General features: G+C 37.7%; 2 protein-coding genes across 7 annotated transcripts in view; one reads left to right on the top strand and one right to left on the bottom strand.

Moving 5' to 3' along the window:
- HSPA5 (heat shock protein family A (Hsp70) member 5) overlaps window positions 1–20,891 on the bottom strand; it is a 101,047-nt gene that overhangs the window by 15,082 nt on the left and 65,074 nt on the right. The gene's annotated exons all lie outside the window — the stretch shown is intronic.
- The window catches only part of GAPVD1 (GTPase activating protein and VPS9 domains 1), a 32,333-nt gene that overhangs the window by 7,406 nt on the left and 4,036 nt on the right, over window positions 1–20,891 (top strand). For 2 of the 6 annotated variants that reach the window (XM_052815891.1, XM_052815892.1), the window contains exons 3-26: window positions 100–943; window positions 2,224–2,310; window positions 3,304–3,438; window positions 3,560–3,749; window positions 4,661–4,741; window positions 5,580–5,740; window positions 6,653–6,782; window positions 7,660–7,785; window positions 8,649–8,822; window positions 9,125–9,265; window positions 9,876–10,010; window positions 10,592–10,711; window positions 11,197–11,274; window positions 11,403–11,776; window positions 12,304–12,391; window positions 13,498–13,578; window positions 14,238–14,360; window positions 14,857–14,986; window positions 15,394–15,503; window positions 16,153–16,312; window positions 16,792–16,979; window positions 18,370–18,583; window positions 19,172–19,244; window positions 20,125–20,322. In XM_052815891.1, the coding sequence (XP_052671851.1) occupies window positions 100–943; window positions 2,224–2,310; window positions 3,304–3,438; window positions 3,560–3,749; window positions 4,661–4,741; window positions 5,580–5,740; window positions 6,653–6,782; window positions 7,660–7,785; window positions 8,649–8,822; window positions 9,125–9,265; window positions 9,876–10,010; window positions 10,592–10,711; window positions 11,197–11,274; window positions 11,403–11,776; window positions 12,304–12,391; window positions 13,498–13,578; window positions 14,238–14,360; window positions 14,857–14,986; window positions 15,394–15,503; window positions 16,153–16,312; window positions 16,792–16,979; window positions 18,370–18,583; window positions 19,172–19,244; window positions 20,125–20,322 (4,141 nt within the window). The remainder of the gene's footprint in view (window positions 1–99; window positions 944–2,223; window positions 2,311–3,303; window positions 3,439–3,559; window positions 3,750–4,660; window positions 4,742–5,579; window positions 5,741–6,652; window positions 6,783–7,659; window positions 7,786–8,648; window positions 8,823–9,124; window positions 9,266–9,875; window positions 10,011–10,591; window positions 10,712–11,196; window positions 11,275–11,402; window positions 11,777–12,303; window positions 12,392–13,497; window positions 13,579–14,237; window positions 14,361–14,856; window positions 14,987–15,393; window positions 15,504–16,152; window positions 16,313–16,791; window positions 16,980–18,369; window positions 18,584–19,171; window positions 19,245–20,124; window positions 20,323–20,891) is intronic. The other 4 variants (XM_052815886.1, XM_052815887.1, XM_052815890.1 and 1 more) reach the window with 4 other exon arrangements.

Genomic DNA, 20,891 nt, shown 5'->3' with positions numbered 1-20,891 from the left:
CTTGGTTGTAGTCTTGTTAATAGATTGACCATGTAGCATCTTTTATGAAGTTTGTTTGCTTAAGAGTTACTTAAACTGTTTCAATGTTTTTGTTTAAAGTGCTGAAGCTTCTCCTGCTGAATGTTGCCAGCATGCTAAAATCCTGGAGGACACACAGTTTGTAGATGGATATAAGCAGTTGGGATTTCAGGAGACTGCTTATGGAGAATTCCTAAACAGATTGAGAGAGAACCCTAGGCTTATTGCATCCTGTCTGGTTGCTGGAGAGAAGCTCAACCAGGACAACACTCAGAGTGTCATTCACACAGTCTTTACCTCCATTTATGGCAACTGCATCATGCAGGAGGATGAGAGCTACCTCCTCCAGGTCCTTCGTTACTTGATTGAATTTGAACTCAAGGAAAGCGACAACCCTAGGCGGCTGTTGAGACGAGGCACCTGTGCATTCAGCATCTTATTCAAACTTTTCTCTGAAGGACTCTTTTCTGCAAAACTTTTTCTTACTGCAACTTTACATGAGCCAATCATGCAGCTTCTGGTTGAAGATGAAGACCACTTGGAAACTGATCCAAACAAGTTAATTGAGAGATTCTCCCCAGTACAACAGGAAAAGTTATTTGGAGAGAAAGGCACAGAAAAGTTCAAGCAAAGAGTCCAAGAGATGGTTGACTCCAATGAGGCCAAGCTGGTGACCTTGGTGAACAAATTCATTGGCTATCTCAAACAAAACACTTACTGTTTTCCTCACAGCTTGAGATGGATTGTGTCACAAATGTACAAAACGCTCTCGTGTGTAGACAGGCTGGAGGTTGGGGAGGTCAGAGCAATGTGCACAGATCTTCTTCTAGCGTGTTTCATCTGTCCTGCAATTGTTAACCCAGAACAGTATGGGATCATTTCTGATGCTCCTATAAATGAGGTGGCAAGATTTAATCTGATGCAGGTATGATTCACTTTAAAGTAGTCTTAAAAAAAAAAAAAAAAAAGAAATGTTCTTGGCCTTTTTTTTTTTCTCCCCACTAGAACTGATGTTACTACAGTAAATGTAAAGGTACTGTCCCTCCTACCTATAAGACAAATGCTAGCAAAATATTTGTGTTAATTGTCGCTGAAAAGGCATGCTCTAAAGTTTATCTGTTTGCTTAAAATATTGACTTTAAAAAATTGATAGCATGTATTCCTTTATCTCTTAAAAGAGTTGCAAATGTACTTTATAAAAGCTATTATAAGGGATGGAAGCTAAAGTGTAAAAGTGACTATGTGATGAATTCTGGAATGTGTGTAAATGAAAGTTGTGCTGTTCTTGCTAATGTTAAATATTATGCCAGGTATTGCACAAAATAATGAAATATTTTGCTGAAAAAACATTCTTGTCTGGCAGTAATGACCAGTATTTCTGGTGGGTAGCTATCTACTGTTTCATTAGACCTTAGAGTATTCCCTGGGCCTCACGACAAATTTTTGTCTTTGTGCAAATACTTGGGCAATTTAATGATAGCATGTAGAGGTGTAGTCTGAAGGTATTAAGCAACGCTTGTCTGACTGAGGATATTCGCCACACAAGGAACAAAACCTACTTTTTAATGTTGTCTATAAACTGGACAGTGAGTGATTCTCACAGTATAATCCTTCTGGTGAGTTTTACTCACTAGACTGTTACTGACAGGGCCTTGCCAGTGTTTTCCTAAAATACATTAGCAATCCTCTCCTGTGTCACTGCTTGCCTGTTGTAGGAGAGCTTGCAGTTGGCAGCTCTTTAAATTTGAGAGTTGTTTTGCAGTTGGAGATTAATAAGGAATATATGCTCTGAAACAAGGGTTAGCCCTCTTGCTATTTTTTATCCTCCACATATTCTTAGTAAAATATATATAGCCTGTTAAAGTCTCTAGGTTTAAGATGACCTAGATTCAACTCTCAATTCTGACGTGTTGTAAAAACAAAACATGCTTTGTTCCTGGGAAGGGGGGGAAGTATGGATGCTCATAGCATACTGTGTGTGCAAATTTTCTTGGTAAATGCAATGACTGCTTTTTTTCTAAAGCTTCTTGCATTTTTTCTGCCCTGAAAGCAAGTTTAAGACTCTGTCCACTCAATCAGGAGTATTTCTCAGAGTATTAACTGAAAAAAAATTTAGAATGGAGGAATTTTTTAAACTATTTTTTATAATCGGGTCCATCATGATGATGATTTGAAATGCTTATTCTTCATACTTTTTCATTTCAGGTTGGGAGACTTCTGCAGCAATTGGCAATGACGGGTTCTGAAGAGGGAGATCCACGCATGAAGAGTAACCTTGCTAAATTTGACAAAGTAAGAACCCAGACTAAAAAAAGCTAAGACTTGCATTTGTACTTCCTCCTTCTGCAGTCACTTGTGTCAGACATTGCAAAGGACTTTCTAAGTGTTCAACTTCCAAGTTACATGTACTGAAAGACAGATTAAATCCTGCACAAAGCTGGGAACAAAATCTTGAGTGCTAGAGTTAAGGGTTGGGGATTCTTGCCTCTACTCTGACATAATACTTCTCAAAACAAACTACAAAAAAGAAATAAAAGCAAGTTACCTTTTTAAACTGACATGCTGAATTATTCTCTGTGTTTCTTCTACTGAATCTAAAGAAAACACATTGATCTGAAGACATCTTTTGTATGAAATCTGGTTTAACGCCAAGTAATTTGTTAGTGCAAGGAACTTCTGTCACATTTTTGTGTAGTTTTGCTTTTTTTTTTGTTCAGCTTTTCCTTTGTTAGTATGAATCGTCCATAGCAATACTGAAATTAGCTTCACCAGAGGAACAGTGAAACTAATGATCTTTGTATTGCCATATGTTTAAAAAACTGTTGATTTGTTTGTGTAACTTCCACGGTTTTGCTAACTATAATTGTTACATAGTTATCATACAAAGTTACACATTTATTATACAAGTAGCATTCAATCAGATTAGAAAGTGATATTGTGTGTTGCTTCCTTGTTTCACTTTTAGTCTGTGCTCAGTAGATGCTTCCGGAAGGGGCAGTTTAATTGCCATAAAAGTTTAATTTTTTTAAAAATTGTAAGAAGACACTTAAATAAATAATACTTTTGACTGCAGATAAGGAATGAAGGAAATGCTAAAACTAACTGCATGCTTTCCTTGCTTGCTCTTCAGTGATTTTAATGATACATGGTATTTTATCCTAAGATTTTAAAAGTAGGAAGCAAAACTTACATCGTTATGTAAACTACTTAACTCTTGTTGTAACTTATGTTCTTTCCAAACTGTAGTAAATAGTGTCTCATTTAAAAACTGTCTTCTCTTTGCAGAGCTGTGTTGCTGCTTTCCTGGATGTAGTAATCGATGGGCGTGCTGTTGAAACTCCTCCAATGTCTTCTGTTAACCTTCTGGAGGGGTTGAGTAGAACAGTGGTTTACATGACATACAGCCAGCTAACTACTCTGGTAATATCTTAAATTCTTAAAAAAGAGTAGTATAAACTTGTCCCCATATGTTTACAGATAGGATAAACAAGGCTGATAATTTACACTGCAATTCTTACCAAGACTAACTGTAAATTTTTAGGTTGGCTTTATGCGGAATGTAATGTCAAGCGATCAACTTAAGGAAGATCGGATGGCTTTGGAAAACTTGCTGGCAAACTTACCCCAGAACAAACCGGGGAAAAGCAGCAGCCTGGAAATGACTCCATATAATACCCCACAACTTTCTCCTGCAACTACTCCAGCTAACAAAAAAAATCGATTACCGATAGGTAAGGAGAGCGAGCAGACTTCTTGCATGATTTCTGATACCTTGATACATTTTCTGTGCCATTTTTTCAGTCATCTCTTGGGGCTACTCTTGGACTACACCTTCAGTTCTTACTTTTTCTATGTAGATGGTGAAGAATTTTCTTTTGCATAGAAAGTCAGGTAACTTCCTTACTTTCTGATGCAAGCATGGTGAGCTTCATCACTCTGGACTGAACTTGAGAAAAATGCTGGAGTGGTTGGTAGTCACGCTAGTGCAATGATAATAAAGGGAAAGTTTGAAGATGGGAAGCAGATCTAGGAGAGAAGATTGCTTAGGAAAGTGGTAAGGTGGAAGCAATGACATTTAATTAGTGGGATAGAATAAGTTTCAAATTTTTGTGTCTCAGAAGAGAGCAAATGTGGAGGAGGGTGAAAAAGCAAGAGCAGAACTTTTAGAGTATGTGCTGAGAAGCTTTCTTCTTCTTCCATTATTTGCCCGGTCTAATTCTAAACGTTAGTATATTGTAATGCAATTTTACGTTTGTTTGGTTTTCGTCCTCTTTTTGAATAGGATTTCTGGGTCTTGAACTTTTCCATTTCAATAATATTTTCTCTTAAAATAGGAAGTGTACTACTCTCCTTTAGTGTATATTTACATTAATATGACCGCATGGGATATTTTTGTTTGTTTGAGATATTTGGTGTTAGTGTCTAACAGGATAAAAATATGTAGAGCCTGATAAGTGGCAAAAAACCCCACAAAACCAACCCCAAAACAAACCTATCCCATGTTGTTTTAACTCTACTTCTGAATGGTTCTGGTCTTATGCCTATAAAGCAGTGGCTCAACAGCATTTATTTTATGGTATAAAATAGTTTTTGCTCAAAGTTTTTATTTCTTTTGTTTCATTTTAATGCTTTCGAAATCCAGGACAGCAATTGGCAGCCATTACTGCCTGGGATACTTCTGCTACCAATCTTTCAGCTCATATAACTCTAGTAACCCCTTTTGGTGGGTAATGCCCTCTTTCCATTCTTCACTGTGAAACTTTTACTTATAACACATGACTAAGCATGCCTTTGGTTTACTTTGGCAATCAGTTGCTTTTTCAGATTTCTTCATTGTTTTCTATATGAAACTCATTTCATATGTACATGTAGTTTTTAAAAAGACCTTGTGTGCCTTTGTGTGATAATCAGAATTTGGCTGTGACTTCTGCACACTTGCCTTGTTTTCCCCGAATCAGGTAAAGAAATAACTGGTGTCATGCTGCCATACTTAGAAATCTTAATTCCATGTGGGTGTTTTTCCTTCCACGGTGCCAAATGTGGGAATATGAGGCTACTTGAAAAGGGTAATGAAGAGTCACAAAATAATCAAAGTAAACCACCTAATGTTGAATTGTGTGTCTGAGTTTGACACACCTGTTAGAATAAGATTTCCCTGCTTTTTAGGAGAAAAAGCTTCTAAATAAATCAATTAAACAGAGCTACAAACCACAGGAACCTTGACATTTTTTTGTTGGTAACAAACTTCTTCATTTTCTCAATTAATTTATTACGGGTCTTTCTGTGATTGGAGTAAACTATATTTGTGTAGGCAAACAGGACATAGTATACCTTGTTTCTCTAAACTTTTATGTTGAAAGTTTGCTTTTTCACAGTTCAGTACTCAAATTTAAACACTAGTTCCATCTCTCAGTCTAATATGACTTTTCATTTTGTAAGTTTATTTAGTATGCATATTATTAATTCAAAACATTGCCGTTCTGTATTTCCATTGTATTGTCTTTTTCCTCTTCAAACAAGGAAAAGCTTTCTGATGTTGATATTTTAAAATACTTTCTTAGCAACTCGTAGCAGAAGTAGATCAAATATTCTAATGGATCAGCATGGAGATCATGAAGGATCCTCCCAGGAGACTATCCCAGAAGTTCAGCCGGAAGAAGTGCTGGTGATTTCTTTGGGGACAGGTCCACAGATTACTCCAGGAATGATGTCAGAAAATGAGGTATGCAAAAACTATCATGTCTCAGATGTTTTGAAACGTATAGCCTCTGTGTTCTCTAATAGCAGAACAATGAAGTTGTGACACTAAGTTCGGGTAATAAATCTAGAATGGGAATTAAAATCCTTACTTCATTTTACTGAACTTGGGGGTTGTAGCTTTCAAATTTCCCTTTGTTAGGTGTCCCGTCTGTGTGTCCCCCCCCCGCCCTCAGTTAATATATCTGCAAGGTGTGAAAAGCAGTATATTAACACAGTAAAAGTGAACTTGGCAGATTGATGAAGAGGCTTTGTCATCTAGCATGCTTAAGAGCAAATTTGGGCTATTGTTTCTGAGCCTAAAGAAACTGATTCACTTATCTGTCTGCATGCTCTGTCCTTTCGATCAAGTGGCACAGGTGAATGACAGAACTGGAACGCTGATCCCGACGTTTTTGGCAGCTCAGACTTGAAACACACAGGCCCAGCTTCTTGTGAGGGCAGAGCTGTGGTTGTGCCGCCATGAATGCCTTCAGACTGTGTTGCTTAGGGTAAGGCTGGTTTTTTTTCCACCAGCCGTAGCACAGCTTCTGCTTTCATCTTTGCTGCCTTGCCAGATAGTTCAGATTATCTCCTTTTGCAGCCTTGTAAGGATCAGTTTCCATGTTATATTAGTCTTCCGGGGTGATGAGGGAGCTGGTGGCTCCATTGTTATCAGGACTTGCCTTATGTTCGCGTCTTGGTTACCTTATGTTCTCCCCAGGCTCTGACTTTGAAGATAGCTGTCTTTTTTCAAACTGTATGTTAGAAATTTGATTGTGCCATTAACATCTAGGGAAAACAATGCAAAAAATGTGTGTAATGTTTTATTTACTATTTAATTATCTGAAAAATAGATTATTTTAAGGAAGTCTTGTTTCTTTCCCGCATTCTCCAGGTCTTAAATATGCAGCTTGCAGATGGCGCACAAGGAGATGTCCCTGTTGATGAAAACAAACTCCATGGTAAACCTGATAAAACCTTGCGCTTTTCCCTCTGCAGTGATAATCTGGAAGGAATATCTGAAGGTGAAGGGCTACTTAAGTCTTGAAGAAATTTTGTCCCTTTCTTTTTTTTCCCTTAACTATAAAAGGAACTTCTGTTAAACACAGCATGTCATCTTTGCCATTTTGAAGACTGTGCTATTTTATTGTGAGAGCCTGTCTTTTCTCTTAGCCATTCAAAGAAAAAAGTCTGGAGCTAAATTTTGAACTGCAAAGGCATAATTGAGTCTGAGAATTAGGAAGAAAAAACTAAGTGTATTTAGAAAAAGAAAACAGGCATTTTTAAAATTTTTTTTTTTTTTTTTTGAAACTTAAGTGCAATACTAATTATTAAGATAATCTAACTTGGCTCTAAACTTAGACTTCTCAGACTTACTTTTCATCATGTTTTAATAAGCTATTACATACCTCAGAATAGTTTCTGGACTCTGGACAACTCCTTTATATGAAGCTCAGACACACAACAAAGCACAGGCTTATTTGTGGTATTGAAGAGGTTTGTACAGATTACTCGGCATGCATTATTTTGTATAACTTCCATAGCTTAGTTTTTGTTCTCTCTCTCCTCAAAATAAGAAAACAAATTAATGGATGCATAAATAAATTAGTGGCAAAGACTTTATTGAGTTTTTAGTTACAGTTAAGTATGGTAATGTTGAGATTCTAGCCATTTCTGGTAATGTATTTGTAGATTACTGTTAGTATAGTACTCTAAACCTATATAGGTTTAGGGATCAAGAGTAGGGCAAATGCACATTTAGTTCATCAATTCAGTATTTTATATTGGAACTGCTACTTTATTTCTTTTCATCTTTCTAGTCAATTGTGTCCTGGATTGTAAATGCTGTGTATTTAGGAACTGTTATTCAAATTAGATTTACAGTAAAATCTGTTTTTACAGGTCCTTCAAATCGCTCCAACTCTGTGTCATCTTTGGATTTAGAAGGGGAGTCTGTGTCAGAGCTTGGCGCAGGCCCCTCTGGGAGCAATGGTGTTGAAGCTCTGCAGCTGTTAGAGCATGAACAAGGCAGGTGCACATTCTCTAATACAAGAGCCTGAGGTGCTGTAGATGGTAAAGCCCGAGTTCTGTGGAAAAAGGTTGAAAAATGGACTAGTTCAGGAAAAAATAAGTAAAAGTGTTCCTTGTGCAATCATTCTTGCATTTGTTTATGGTTTTGGTTTGGTTTTTTTTCTCAAGAAATACTACTTGCAGTCTGTTGTTAGGAAAAGGAAGTTGCATGGTGTTTCGAGGCTTAAGTCCTTTATAGGAAACTGCTTGTAAAGTTTTGCTTGATACTGAGTTTTTCCCCTTCAGGGAATAGGGTGATATGGATTGGAGTAGTCTTAAAGCATCTGGATAGCTTCCTGTTTAATATATATTTGTCAAACGCTGGAACAGGTTGCCCAAAGAGGTTGTGGTGTCTCTAGCCTGGAGATACTCAAAACATGATTGGACATGACCGTGAGCAACCTGCTGTAATTGACCCTGTTTTGAGCACAGGGTTTGGACTTGAATGATATCTAGAGGCCTAAGCTTTTCTGTGATAAGTTCTTACAGGCATTGTATCAGTTTCTTGATAGTGCGCTAAATTTTATTAATTTTGTCTGTCAATTTAGTTGCTAGGTCACTATGTGTAGTTTAAGATTTTTCTCCTTATGTCTCAAATGTGCTTAAAAACTGTTTTCAGGCAGCATCTCTTGAATAGTATACTGCTTTGCAGGCCTTACTTTAAAACACTGTCTTACCTGACAGAATTAGATGGTTGTTTTGTTTGTGTTGTTGGTTTTGTTTTTTTTTTTTTCCCCCCTATAATGTACTTTTACAGATTTTCAATCAGAAGTAATTGGAGAAGCCTTTCAAAAAATTGAGAACTTTTTATTTTTACATAGCCACAACTCAGGACAATCTTGATGACAAGCTCCGTAAATTCGAAATCCGTGATATGATGGGGTTGACTGATGACAGAGATATATCAGAAACTGTGAGTGAAACATGGAGTACAGATGTCTTGGGAAGTGACTTCGATCCAAACATCGATGAAGATCGCTTGCAAGAAATAGCAGGTAACTCAGTGGTGCATCTGGTATGTTAAAATGCTTCATGCTTGCTCTAAAATAGTGAGACTGCAGAGCCTTCCTCCTCCCTTTCTACATAGGTGTGTTTCATTGATTAAACTGGAGCTTTTCTTTAAGAGGATTTTGTGTGCATGACCTGGATTGTATTTAGTTGCTCATTTCTATCTTTTAAACATTTTCTTTCATGATTACTTTATTAAGGACGCTTAAAATGTGTTCCTACTTTTCTCTCTTAGAGCTGTCTTCAGGAAGCCTATATCTAGCTATACGCTTTGGCTTTACTTTTGCAGGTGCAGCTGCAGAGAACATGCTAGGCAGCTTGCTGTGTTTACCAGGCTCAGGATCCGTGTTGCTTGATCCCTGCACAGGTTCAACCATATCAGAAACCACAAGTGAGGCATGGAGTGTGGAAGTATTACCAAGTGATTCAGGTCAGAATCATGCAGTTCTTGCTTATTTCTTTAGCGTGACTCAAGACTCTTCCAGAGGCATGTAATGCAAAACAACAGCCTCTTCTTCTCTTTCTTTGAGAAATTACTGTCCTAGGGTTAAGTTAGTGTTTGTGAATACTTCCAGTATTAAAAGGACAAACTCTTCCTAGGCAGAGAGAAGATAGAAAGCATTGTGAGAGACTTACTGTCACTTAAGAAATTCTTAAGGGCCAAAAAGGGAGAGAAGGGATTGCAAAGCAAAATTCTGTTTGCTTTCCTTCCCTTTGATGTTAAGTAGGGCTATGTAGGATCACAGCTTACGTTGGTTAGTGAAGATTTGACTGTATACTGTTGTATCTAAGAAATACAATACTTAAAACAGTAAAAACTTCTTAGAATGCCTGTGCAGATAGAGCATTGCTATCTGTGCAGTGTCTTGCCTTCTGTATAGGAAGAAAACTCTTGCTGAAGTGGTTGAGTTAGCTTAGAACTTAATATACTAAATCAACACATATCCTATCCCCCTTCCTTCTGTATGTGAGTATTAAGGGAGCATGGCATTGAGTAATGATACTTTTTCTCTCTACTCTCCATTGTCTCCTTTTTGTAGAGGCCCCAGACTTAAAACAGGAGGAAAGACTACAAGAACTGGAAAGCTGTTCTGGGCTGGGTAGCACGTCTGATGACACAGATGTAAGGGAGGTCAGTTCTCGACCCAGTACACCAGGCCTCAGTGTTGTATCAGGTGTGTTTAATTGTCTCTGAAAACACGCTTCTCTGTTAGAACATGATCAGTATCCGCTTTGCTGTGCTTGCTTTAGTTATACATTATTTCACTCATAAAATAACTTTTTGCACTCATTCTGGAATTTTCAAAGCAGTAATTCTTTGTTCATCTTACAGAAGAAATAAAAAAGGCAGCAGAGCGTTGAATACTCTGTGCTGCAATAGCAATGGTTAGCAGTGGGGTATTGATTTGGAAGAAACTCCTAGCTTTCTTGCATTTAGTTTTATTATCACAACTTCTTTTATTTAAGTAAATCAGCATTTATCTACTTCAGTTCTTTGTTTTCTGCAAAGTATTTAACAGTGTGAAGTGTCTTTCTAATGCCCATTTGTCAAAGTGTATTCATGCCTGTGTTAAAACAGTTGTAGAGCAGAAATAAAATGTTATTTTAGGAGTATAGAAATTCATAATGTCTCTAGGTGCTGCTGTGAGTTAGGACTTGATTATTGCAGTGTTCACCAAACATTTTAACAGTTTCAGGATTTTGCTTCCTTTTTCTCTGAAAGACTATTACAGATGCTTCTTTTGTTATGTGTAAGGTATTAGTGCAACATCTGAAGATATTCCTAATAAGATTGAGGATCTCAGGTCTGAATGTAGCTCTGACTTCGGGGGAAAAGATTCCGTGACAAGTCCTGACATGGATGAAACAGCCCACGGTAAGTTAATTACCTGTAAATGAGAATTAGAATCTCTGATAACTGAAGTCTCACAAATGACATTTGTAGAATCCTTAAATTTTACAATTTCTCCCAGTTTCAAAGTTCTGGTGGCTAAGCTTAACATTTCCTTATTTGCTAGCAGTGTATTTGTTTGACAAAGAGACTCCAGTACTTTATAGTACTAGGGCTTGAGTACTAGATCCAAGATCACGTTTTCCTAAGTCAGTTTGACTACATTGACTGTCCTCTTGCATTTTGGAATTGGTCTGCTCCTCGAGATTTCCCCACTTATTGTGATGTAATTCTTTGATCATTTCAGCATACTACAGAGATCTGTCCATATAAGAATATCTTTAAGAATATTTTGCAATATAAGTTCTGTAAACTTTTGTTGCTGAGGGCTGTTTTTCCAGTGTCTCTTATGTTGTAGGTAGTTCTTGGTACAGCACTAACTTTTTTTTTTTCTCCCCCCTGTATTTCAGGAGCCAGTCAGTTGACATCTCCCCCTTCTCAGACAGATTCTTTGCTTGCATTGTTCGACCCTCTCTCATCAAATGAGGGTGAGTTGTAAAGAATAAGCTTTTTTTAAAAAATAGGCATTTTTCAATGCTTCTGTGTTAGTAGCAGCTAATTTAGAAGAATCTTAAAAAAAAAAAGTGTGTGTCTTCTTTTATGCTTATGACTGCAGGTGCATCAGCTGTAGTAAGGCCTAAAGTACACTATGCAAGACCCTCTCATCCACCACCAGATCCACCGATCTTGGAAGGAGCTATGGGAGGTAATGAGGCCCGATTACCAAACTTTGGGTTTCACACTTTAATTCCAACTGATTTAGAAGCATTCAAGCAGAGGCATTCTTATCCAGAGAGGCTAGTCCGCAGTAGGAGTTCAGATATAGTATCGTCAGTTCGGAGACCTATGAGTGATCCTGGGTGGAACAGACGTCCTGGTAATGAGGAGAGGGAGCTTCCTATGCCGACCACGAACGCTGGAGCAGCTGTTCTGGTAGCTGCATCTCAGTCATCGTCTTCGTCTCCCAGTAAAGACTCCTCTAGGGGAGAGGTAAGGCTTCTATTTATTGTTTTATTTTCTTCTAGCATGCCCACTTTAATTATGCATCTAACACCAGAAAGCTGGTATTAAATGTGTTTAGCCAAGGAATTACAATGCGCTTTTGTTACCTTTTAAACATTGGCCAATGATGTTTTACAAGCTAAAGCTACAGATGTTCAGAGTGGCTTACATGAATCTGGCTTCTGTTAAAATTCCTGGATGAGCTTTACTTGATTTGGTGGGACTTCAGAAATAGATTTGTTGTAGTGTTTAAATGTAAAATGCTGCAGCATCCTGAGAAGTAATTTTCTCTAAAAAAGAAATAAGTGAAATCTAAGTTTTCTCATGTCTTTAGTTTTGCATTTATAGGCTGCCCTCTTCAGGTGGGATATTTCTAACTTAATCTGCTATGGCTTTCTGTGCTCTGCTGTAGTTTTGTTTTTACAGTCAATGTAGTAAAACCTGATGTAAAGGAGAAATTTTGTCTTGACACTTGATATGGTAAATGCTCAAATGTAGACTCTGCCCTTCTACAGATTGAAGAACGAAAAGACAGTGATGATGAGAAGTCTGACAGAAACAAGCCCTGGTGGAGGAAACGTTTTGTGTCTGCTATGCCCAAAGGTACGATCATGTCCATCTGGTTTTGGTACTTTATTAAGGGTGCATGGTGCCTTTATTATATCTTTAGTCACTTTTATGGAAAGTTTTTACAGTTTCACTTTGAAAAGCTGACCAGATTGATGTAGATTTGTTACACAGTAATAGCTGTCCTGTTTAATTTTGAGAAATAAAGGATTCTTATTTATAAAATTGCAAGTGTTGCAGTAAAGAGAGAATTATTGAAATATAAAGTATGCAGTACCTATAAAGAGGTGTGTAAGCTGAAAGGAATTTGGTTAGGCATTGTGTTATCTTAATCATTTGGTAACCTTGGAATCCTTATGTGAGGCCAGTCATTTCGTAGTTGTGTGATATTAACTTCAGGGCAGCTTCACTGAGAACTAGTCTTAATTCTCTATGGATGGTAGCGTGCTAGTTGAAGGATATTGATAACTTAGGGTATCTCTTGTAACACGGCATGAGTGGAAATTAGACTTTGGCTATTTACAAAGTAAAGCTTGTGCAAGATAATATTTTGCTTTCATGCTGTGAATAATGACAACTGGGGATGGAACAATGTGTGCAATATTAGATATTCTTGCCTTTTTTTAAAACAGACTTTCAGTTAGAAAAGAACCAATGTAATCCTTGCAGTCTCTGTGTGACTCTAGATAATGTTATAGTATTTTAATACCACTTCGTTTGCTTTTCCATTTCACAATGTGCTGACTTTGCATCTTCTCCCTGAACTTACTAGTGGGAACTAGTTGCCAGAAAAGATTCATGTCATTATGACCAATATTTGAGTTAGGACTATTGGTAAACTAAAATATTAAAAAAATGTAAATAAAAATGGGAAGCTACCTGACTCCCTTGGCTAGTATTTGCCTAGAGCGTACTGTACCTGGAAGGCAAAACTGTTCTGCCTGGCTCATGGTAGCATGTTTGTTAAAGGTAGAGCTTACTACTTATGATGACAGTACAGTTCTGTTCCACCCCATAGATAAGCTTATGCTTTTATTAAAGTTTATCTGATGACAAACTTATGCATTAGCCACTTTCTTAAAGTTTCTTCAGTCTGGCCATTATCTCAGAATAGTCTTTGATAAGATACCTTGCATTTTCAGCTCCTATTCCATTTAGAAAGAAAGAAAAACAAGAAAAAGACAAAGATGACATGGTGCCTGACAGATATTCAACACTTCAAGGTATGTGAATAATATCATCATAGTAATTTTTTCTCATAACATGCCCTCTAGAGTTCCAGAGTGCCCACCAGGTATCTATTTACAGAAAGGTATATGCTATTGTAGTTAATGTTTACAACTGGCTTTCTGAATAAGAAAGTGGATAAAGACTTCTTGACTTGAAGACTGTTTTTAAATTGCCATGCTTCTGTCAGTATGTATAGTACTGGATTCTCAACTCTCAACTCCTTTTTTTTTTTTTTTTTTTCTTCATCATTATAAAGCTCCTATCCTTATCATAGCTGAGCTGTAAGGATAGTTGCAGACACATTCCTGTAATAATTATTTAAGTGCTAAATTAAACATGGTTTGAACCTGGGTGTTTAGTTTTCTGTTTGCCTAATCATTTCTAGAAGTCTTCAAATATACAAGAACCACTTGTGTAAACAGTATAAATATGCTAAGGATCTGGCTTTATTTGTTCACTTTCATTGTACTTTTTTGTTTCTGCTTTTGCTTCAGACTTTGTAAATATATTTGAATTGTGGTTACATGGAACTCAAGCAGCTATTTGGTGTGGCTAAAAACAAGAGTCCAAATGTGTAGGTCTAAATTTTTGTATTTGCTTTCAGTTGGCACAATACAAGGTTAACTCCTGTTGTTTTTAATGGTCTTTTCAGATGATCCCAGCCCAAGGCTCAGTGCACAGGCACAAGCTGCAGAGGACATTCTGGACAAATACAGGAATGCAATTAAGCGAACCAGTCCTAGTGAAGGAGCCATAGTGAACTATGACGGTGCAGGTGAGAACCTGGCTTTTATAATCATCGCCAACATAGTTTCTCCTCCTTAAAGATAAAAACACTTCAGTATTCTAGACCAATGTTAGTACTAACAGCTGAACAACGTGAGCTCTAAACCAGGAACATTTTGTCAAATAATCTGTGGGACAGTCCCTCAGTGACTGGAAATTAAATCAATATTCCTGAGGACCGCTCTTTCATATTGCCATTGAGGTGGTGGCTTGTTAATAGCACATCTCTTACCAGGTGTTTGGTTTTTTTTAAATGGATACTGAAGTATATTGCCTTCCAAAACAGATGCAGTTTCTTCTTAGTGACTTGTAGATTATATATTTTTAATATACTTTTTTCACTTGTTCTGAATAAGTTGTTTTATTTGCTGTCTCCGTTCCCCCCATGACCTTAGAATAAAAAGAAGGAAATAAAGAATATTAGTCTAGTTTCTTCTTCTGACTCCTCTCTTCAAGTGTAATGTTATTTTTTTTAATTTCCATAGAGGCTATTGGGGATGGTGAGAGTATGCATGACTCTCCACGTGATGAGGCTTTGCAAAACATGTCTGCAGATGATCTCCCAGACTCTGCAAGTCAAGTAGCACAGCCACAAAGTTCTGCTTTCTCCTATAGGTAAATACATTTGCAGGTTTAATCTTACCCACAAAGTAGAATTAAAAGCTGAAGCCATGTGAGTGTTCCCATGAAAATCTTAATATGGATCAATTGTAAACTTTTACATGCTTTTAGTTTTAGGCCATATTTCCTCAAACTGCCATATTTCCACTGATGAAGGGGGGATATTGTAACGTGAGAGGACAGAGCAGTGCAGTGTTTAGGAAAATTCCTTTGAAACTGGTCTAGTCGCTGTATCAAAAGAACTGATATTCTAAAGTCTTGACAACATTGATACGTTAAAATTAATGTTAAATAACTTTTAGGCAGTATTTAAAAAAACAGAAAAACAAAAAGTTAAGATTGCTTATTGAAGAAGCAGACCTTGCAGCAACTTTGTTAAGAAAATATTTTTCTTCTTTAAGGGATGCAAAGAAGAAATTGAGATTGGCTCTTTGTTCAGCAGATTCTGTTGCCTTCCCAATGTTGACACATTCAACAAGGAATGGTCTGCCAGACCACACAGACCCTGAAGGTAAACGTTCTCTATACATATGGATATTTTGTATTGTATATGTCTCTTCTCCCATCTAATGGCACTTAGACTGCACCATTTATGGTAACTTCTGTTTGGCATAGATGCCAAAGGCGTAGGCCACCTTTTGCCCCCCAAAATGTTTTCTTTCTTACTCTACAAACAAACCTGCCAACTAAATCGGGTCTAATTTCTTTTGTAATGAAGTATCTCCGATATACTGCAAGGTAGAGCCTGAAGATGTAGAATAGACTCCCAAAATACAGGTGCTGTTAGGAATTGTGCTACTGTACTACTAGAGTAACTTGTATCATTTACTGACTCTTTACGTTGACTTAGTATATGTGTCTTGTGTTTGCATTCCTCCATTCATTCTAGGTTTATTTGCACACAGGTGAATTTGTCATCTTATCTGGTCCTCGTCACGTTTCAGTATGGTTCTAAATACTAAATAAGATAGTGATATGAAAACGTATCCCTTGATATCTGCAAAATTCAAAAAGACTTATTAAAATGTTCTTAAAATAACACTTACTGCCTAATGTACAGAAGTTTTGAACTGTTACGTGTTTCTCATATTCAAAACCAGTTTTGTTTTCATCATGCCTACATTTCTTTTCCTTAATAATTTTCCTTTGTTCTTTATTAGATAATGAAATTGTGTGCTTCTTGAAAGTTCAGCTAGCTGAAGCTATTAACCTCCAAGACAAGAACTTGATGGCCCAGCTACAAGAGACAATGCGATGTGTAAGCCGCTTTGATAACAGGACCTGTCGAAAGCTGCTGGCATCTATTGCAGAGGACTATAGGTAGTTTGTTCACTATCTTATTATTAATGGGTTTCCAAATGCATATATTTATTCACTAACAGATTGGGAAGATCCCTTTTGGTTTAAATTGTTCTTCGCCAAATCAGGTTATTACATCTCTGCTTCCCCACAAAATGATGAAATTGTCTCACGATCTGCGAAAGGCTTAAAAAAGCTTGGACCTTAAGTCAGTCCAGATAGTAATAAACTCAGGTTTAAATCAATTTGTGGCTAATGTTCAGCTCTAACACGCAAGAGATGCTGTTTGAAGTTTGCTTTAATCTAGCATTCTGGAGTGCTGCAAGGGCAGTGATTTCAGTCAGAGAAATCTGCATAAAATGGAACTTCTGAATTCAGGTGTTATCTTTGTTTTAAAAACAACAGGTTGAAGATTCCTCTTGCACTACAACTTAACAGTTTATAAAGCTATTAACCTCTATCTTTATTATGAATCTAATGCAGAGCACTCCTTATTTTAGGAAAAGAGCTCCATATATCGCTTATTTAACTCGGTGTCGCCAAGGCCTGCAAACGACACAAGCGCACTTGGAAAGGCTGTTGCAAAGAGTTCTGCGAGATAAAGAAGTGGCCAATAGATACTTCACTACAGTATGTGTGAGATTACTGCTAGAGAGCAAAGAAAAGAAAATAAGGGAGTTTATTCAAGGTAAGATTAATGCAGACTGTGGAATATTTATATTCCTTTACTCCATATTTAGATGCTGGCTCAGGTTAATGTTTTAAAATACAACTTCTGATCTGAGGAGCAGATTCCTAAAACGATTTTCATTTCAGCTGGCCAATTAATGGCTCAAATAGACAGATTACTGTGACTTAACAGTATGTTGTGCAGCTAAGCCATGGTAACTGTCTGCATTTTTCATGGGCTAAGAGAATGAAGGTAATTTGACCTCACTTGGCCTAAAAAGTTATGCTAAATCATATTATCTAGCATCCGCCCCATGGAAGAAGCATGAATACTATTAATTATTTTAGATCTACTGATAAATGATAAATTAAGTTGCAGCATTCAGTCCTCAGTACAGAACCTGTGGTTGCACCTTAGAAGATATGGGGAATAGTAGTAGTATGAATGAAATTAATCAAAGATTCAAAAATACCATGCCATAAGGGATAGCTGCACCAGGAGGACAACTCTCTCAAAACAGAGTCACTTAAAACAAACTATTTCTATGTTCTCTATGCACATACCTGGCCTAATGAAGTACATAAGAAATTTAGCGTCAGTTCTTGCTCCTGGAGCATATAGTGCTGCGTATTAAATGTGCCTGAATAGGCTAGAATTAACATGAGAACTTACATATACTGGGATTAAATTTCTGGTAATAAGATTCAGTGACCCAGGAAGGAGTTAAAGCCCTTTCATTGGACAGAAAGGAGACAGCTATTTCTGGATGATCTAAAACCGAAATTGGCAACTGTGGCATTTAGGCTGCTGGCAGATGTGAGTGGCAGTTGTCTTCTGGTGGAGAGTGCTATAAATATGAAGCCAATGAATGGCCAGTGATTTGGTCATGCTGCATTAACTTGGCTGCATCACTCATTCTGTATTTTGTAGATAAATATGAATGTTGCAACTATGCATACTTAATAAAGGTAGGGGTAGGAAATGGTCCACATGGGTTTTCTTGATACCTTCCCCCGCCCCCCCCCTCCTTTCAGCATCTGACAACTTTGCATGCACTGGTTCCTACCAGCAACTGTTCTAGTGATTGTTCTGGGCGTTATCTCTGTGGGTGGCTGGAGAGAAGGCATAAGAACTGGTACTGCAGAGGAAGTGATTAACACAGTATCAAGTAGAGTATTTTGACCATATGCTTTGCTAAATGTGTTCTATATGCTTTTCCTTTAATTCCTCCATTTATTTCAAGTGTTCCTGCTTGTATTTCCCTTACTGGGGTGTGGGCAAAACAGAGCCTCAGTGCTGCCTGGCAAGAAGCCTGAAGTAGATTCTGGGCTCTTCTTTCCAGAAAAACCTATCAGAAATAATGTTTTTTACTTAACTGAATGTTCTCTCTCTTTTTACTTTTTATCAGATTTCCAGAAACTCACAGCAGCAGATGATAAAACAGCCCAAGTGGAGGATTTTCTTCAGTTCTTATATGGAGCAATGGCTCAGGATGCCATATGGCAGAATGCCAGTGAAGAACAGCTTCAGGATGCACAATTAGCTATAGAACGTAGTGTGATGAATCGTATTTTCAAACTTGCGTTCTACCCTAATCAGGATGGAGATATTTTGCGTGACCAGTAAGTTAATGTAATTTGGAGTACCTGGTTTTTCTTTTGCAGTTGGTGCAGATGGAAGCTGTGCAGTCTTCATGTGACAGACTTGACTAAGTTAGCCATGCCATACAAACTCATGTTTTCTTTTAGAACATTTTGTAAAAGAACATGGAAGTGCTTTAGCGTCATGTGCAAAAGTTTTTGTGTTTGCAACAAACTGCTAGTACAGAATAAAATTGTGAATTTAATGACTCAGGATACAGACTTTCAGATCTGCAAGTGTGTATGCTGAGAGAATGATCAAAATCTGCTTCAGGACTCCTTCCATTTTCATTTTGGTACAGTATTTTCCATGCATTTGGGTTTTTGGCTTTTGTATCTTAGAATGTACGCTGTTTGAATGCTCTACTGGCTGTGTGGTTGTACTTGATTGTATAGCAAAAATCCTCTGCACCTCTTATTGACCTTGTGTCCATTAGCTGTAGGACCATCATGATTATATGCATTCCTGAAGATCTCTCTCATACTATCAAACTTAAAACTAGTGGGAAACTCCAGGGGACTGCTGGCTGCTGCTTATTTTTCACTCTTGTTTTTTGTGTTTGTTTTCAGGGTCCTTCATGAGCACATACAGAGGTTATCTAAAGTAGTGACTGCAAACCACAAAGCACTTCAGATACCTGAGGTAACAACTTCTCCTTTCCTTGACTTCTGTGTGTGTGTTGGGGTGCTTGGTTTTGATTGTGTTTTGGATGGGGAGATGGTTGTTTCGTTTTACAGGTAGAAGCATTGCTTTTCTATCTGTGACAGCTGAAATATCGTGCAGGAAAAACATGCTGTACCCATGCTTTAGTATCGTCCACTGACTGATCCTTCCAAATTAATTTTTTTTCTGATTTTACTACATCTGTCCTGATAGTAAGATTTAAGAACTAATACTACACTGCACTAAGATGCAGTAACTTTCTGATAATTTGCTTCAAAAGACAAGATTTGAATCCTTTATGCTTCTGATGTGATTCATATGCCATAGCTGTTGTTTACAGCTGTCAAGTTCTTTCTGAACTAGCCAGAATTAATGGCACCTTGCAGATCTGTAAATTCGCCCAGTGCTTTCACTTTTCTCATGGTAAATAGGATAACTAAAAGTAGGTTGGTAGGCTTAAGAAGCCTGTCAGAGGCTGGATGTTTGCAGCCTTACTAGTTCTCAATTCAGCACTTGAACTGTATGACTCAAAACAGTGAGTGTTCGTAAAGCTGCTGATATGGAAGACTGAGATGTACAGCTCTACATTCATTTGAAACAAGGTGCTGGAGAAGTCAGGAAGAAGCACAGGCGAATTATGTTAGTTGCACACAGAGTGTTGGCTCCGTGTAGTTTTTTATTATAACACAGTAGGAAGCCACCTTAGCTGTGAGTGTAATGTAACCATCTTGACTTAAAGCTTCCCATTTCTCTGGAGCCTTGCTCCTGCCTGCAAGTCTCTGGTACTTCAGATCCTCTGTGGTGCACAGTAGTAGCTTGGACAAACAAGAACTGGCAGCATGTTGGGTTTTTTTCCTAGGTATATCTCCGGGAGGCACCATGGCCATCTGCACAGTCTGAAATCCGCACAATAAGCGCTTATAAAACCCCCCGAGACAAAGTACAGTGTATCCTGCGAATGTGTTCAACCATCATGAACCTGCTTAGTCTGGCAAATGAAGACTCAGTACCTGGGGCAGATGATTTTGTTCCTGTTCTGGTCTTTGTCCTCATAAAGGTGAGTTCTTTTGCAAAGATCAGAAACCCCAGCTAATTCTTGTAATAAACAAGCAAATTTTAGGAAGAAAAATAATGCATTTGGGCAACTGGGAGCATGCTAGACTCAAAACCGGACCTAATTCGGCAGGTTTAAATAGAAGCATCAGAAATGTGGTCACAGTTATGGTTTTTGAATCCAAGCAAGCTTTGCATTTGGAACGAAGGAAATTGGGGTGCAGACATTGTGTGTGGAGTGGGGGTTTTTTGAGGTATGTCCACCAGCATCTTTCATCTGTGCCTGCTTAGTGCTGTCCTCTTTCCGGACCAAGATCCACACTAGGACTGACTTGCGTTGTGTTGCTGACCTTTTTTGACATATGAGCATTTGGAGAATGGTCTGTCATGTATAAGATGCTAAAACAATAGGCTTTTCCACGTGTTGAAATCCTTGATGACTTTTATAGATTCTGCCAGTGTTACTCGTCGTCTTGGCCTGCTAGTCATTTTTCCTTGTTGGAAAAATGCTTCTTTCATCAAATCTAATGCCTTCTGAGTGTGTGAAATGGGGATGGTCTGGATAAACAGTCA

The sequence above is a fragment of the Harpia harpyja genome, chromosome 19, assembly GCF_026419915.1.
Source record: "Harpia harpyja isolate bHarHar1 chromosome 19, bHarHar1 primary haplotype, whole genome shotgun sequence".
Taxonomy (NCBI): domain Eukaryota; kingdom Metazoa; phylum Chordata; class Aves; order Accipitriformes; family Accipitridae; genus Harpia; species Harpia harpyja.
Note: the sequence above shows the minus strand (reverse complement) of the source record. Positions and strands in the feature narration are given on the sequence as shown.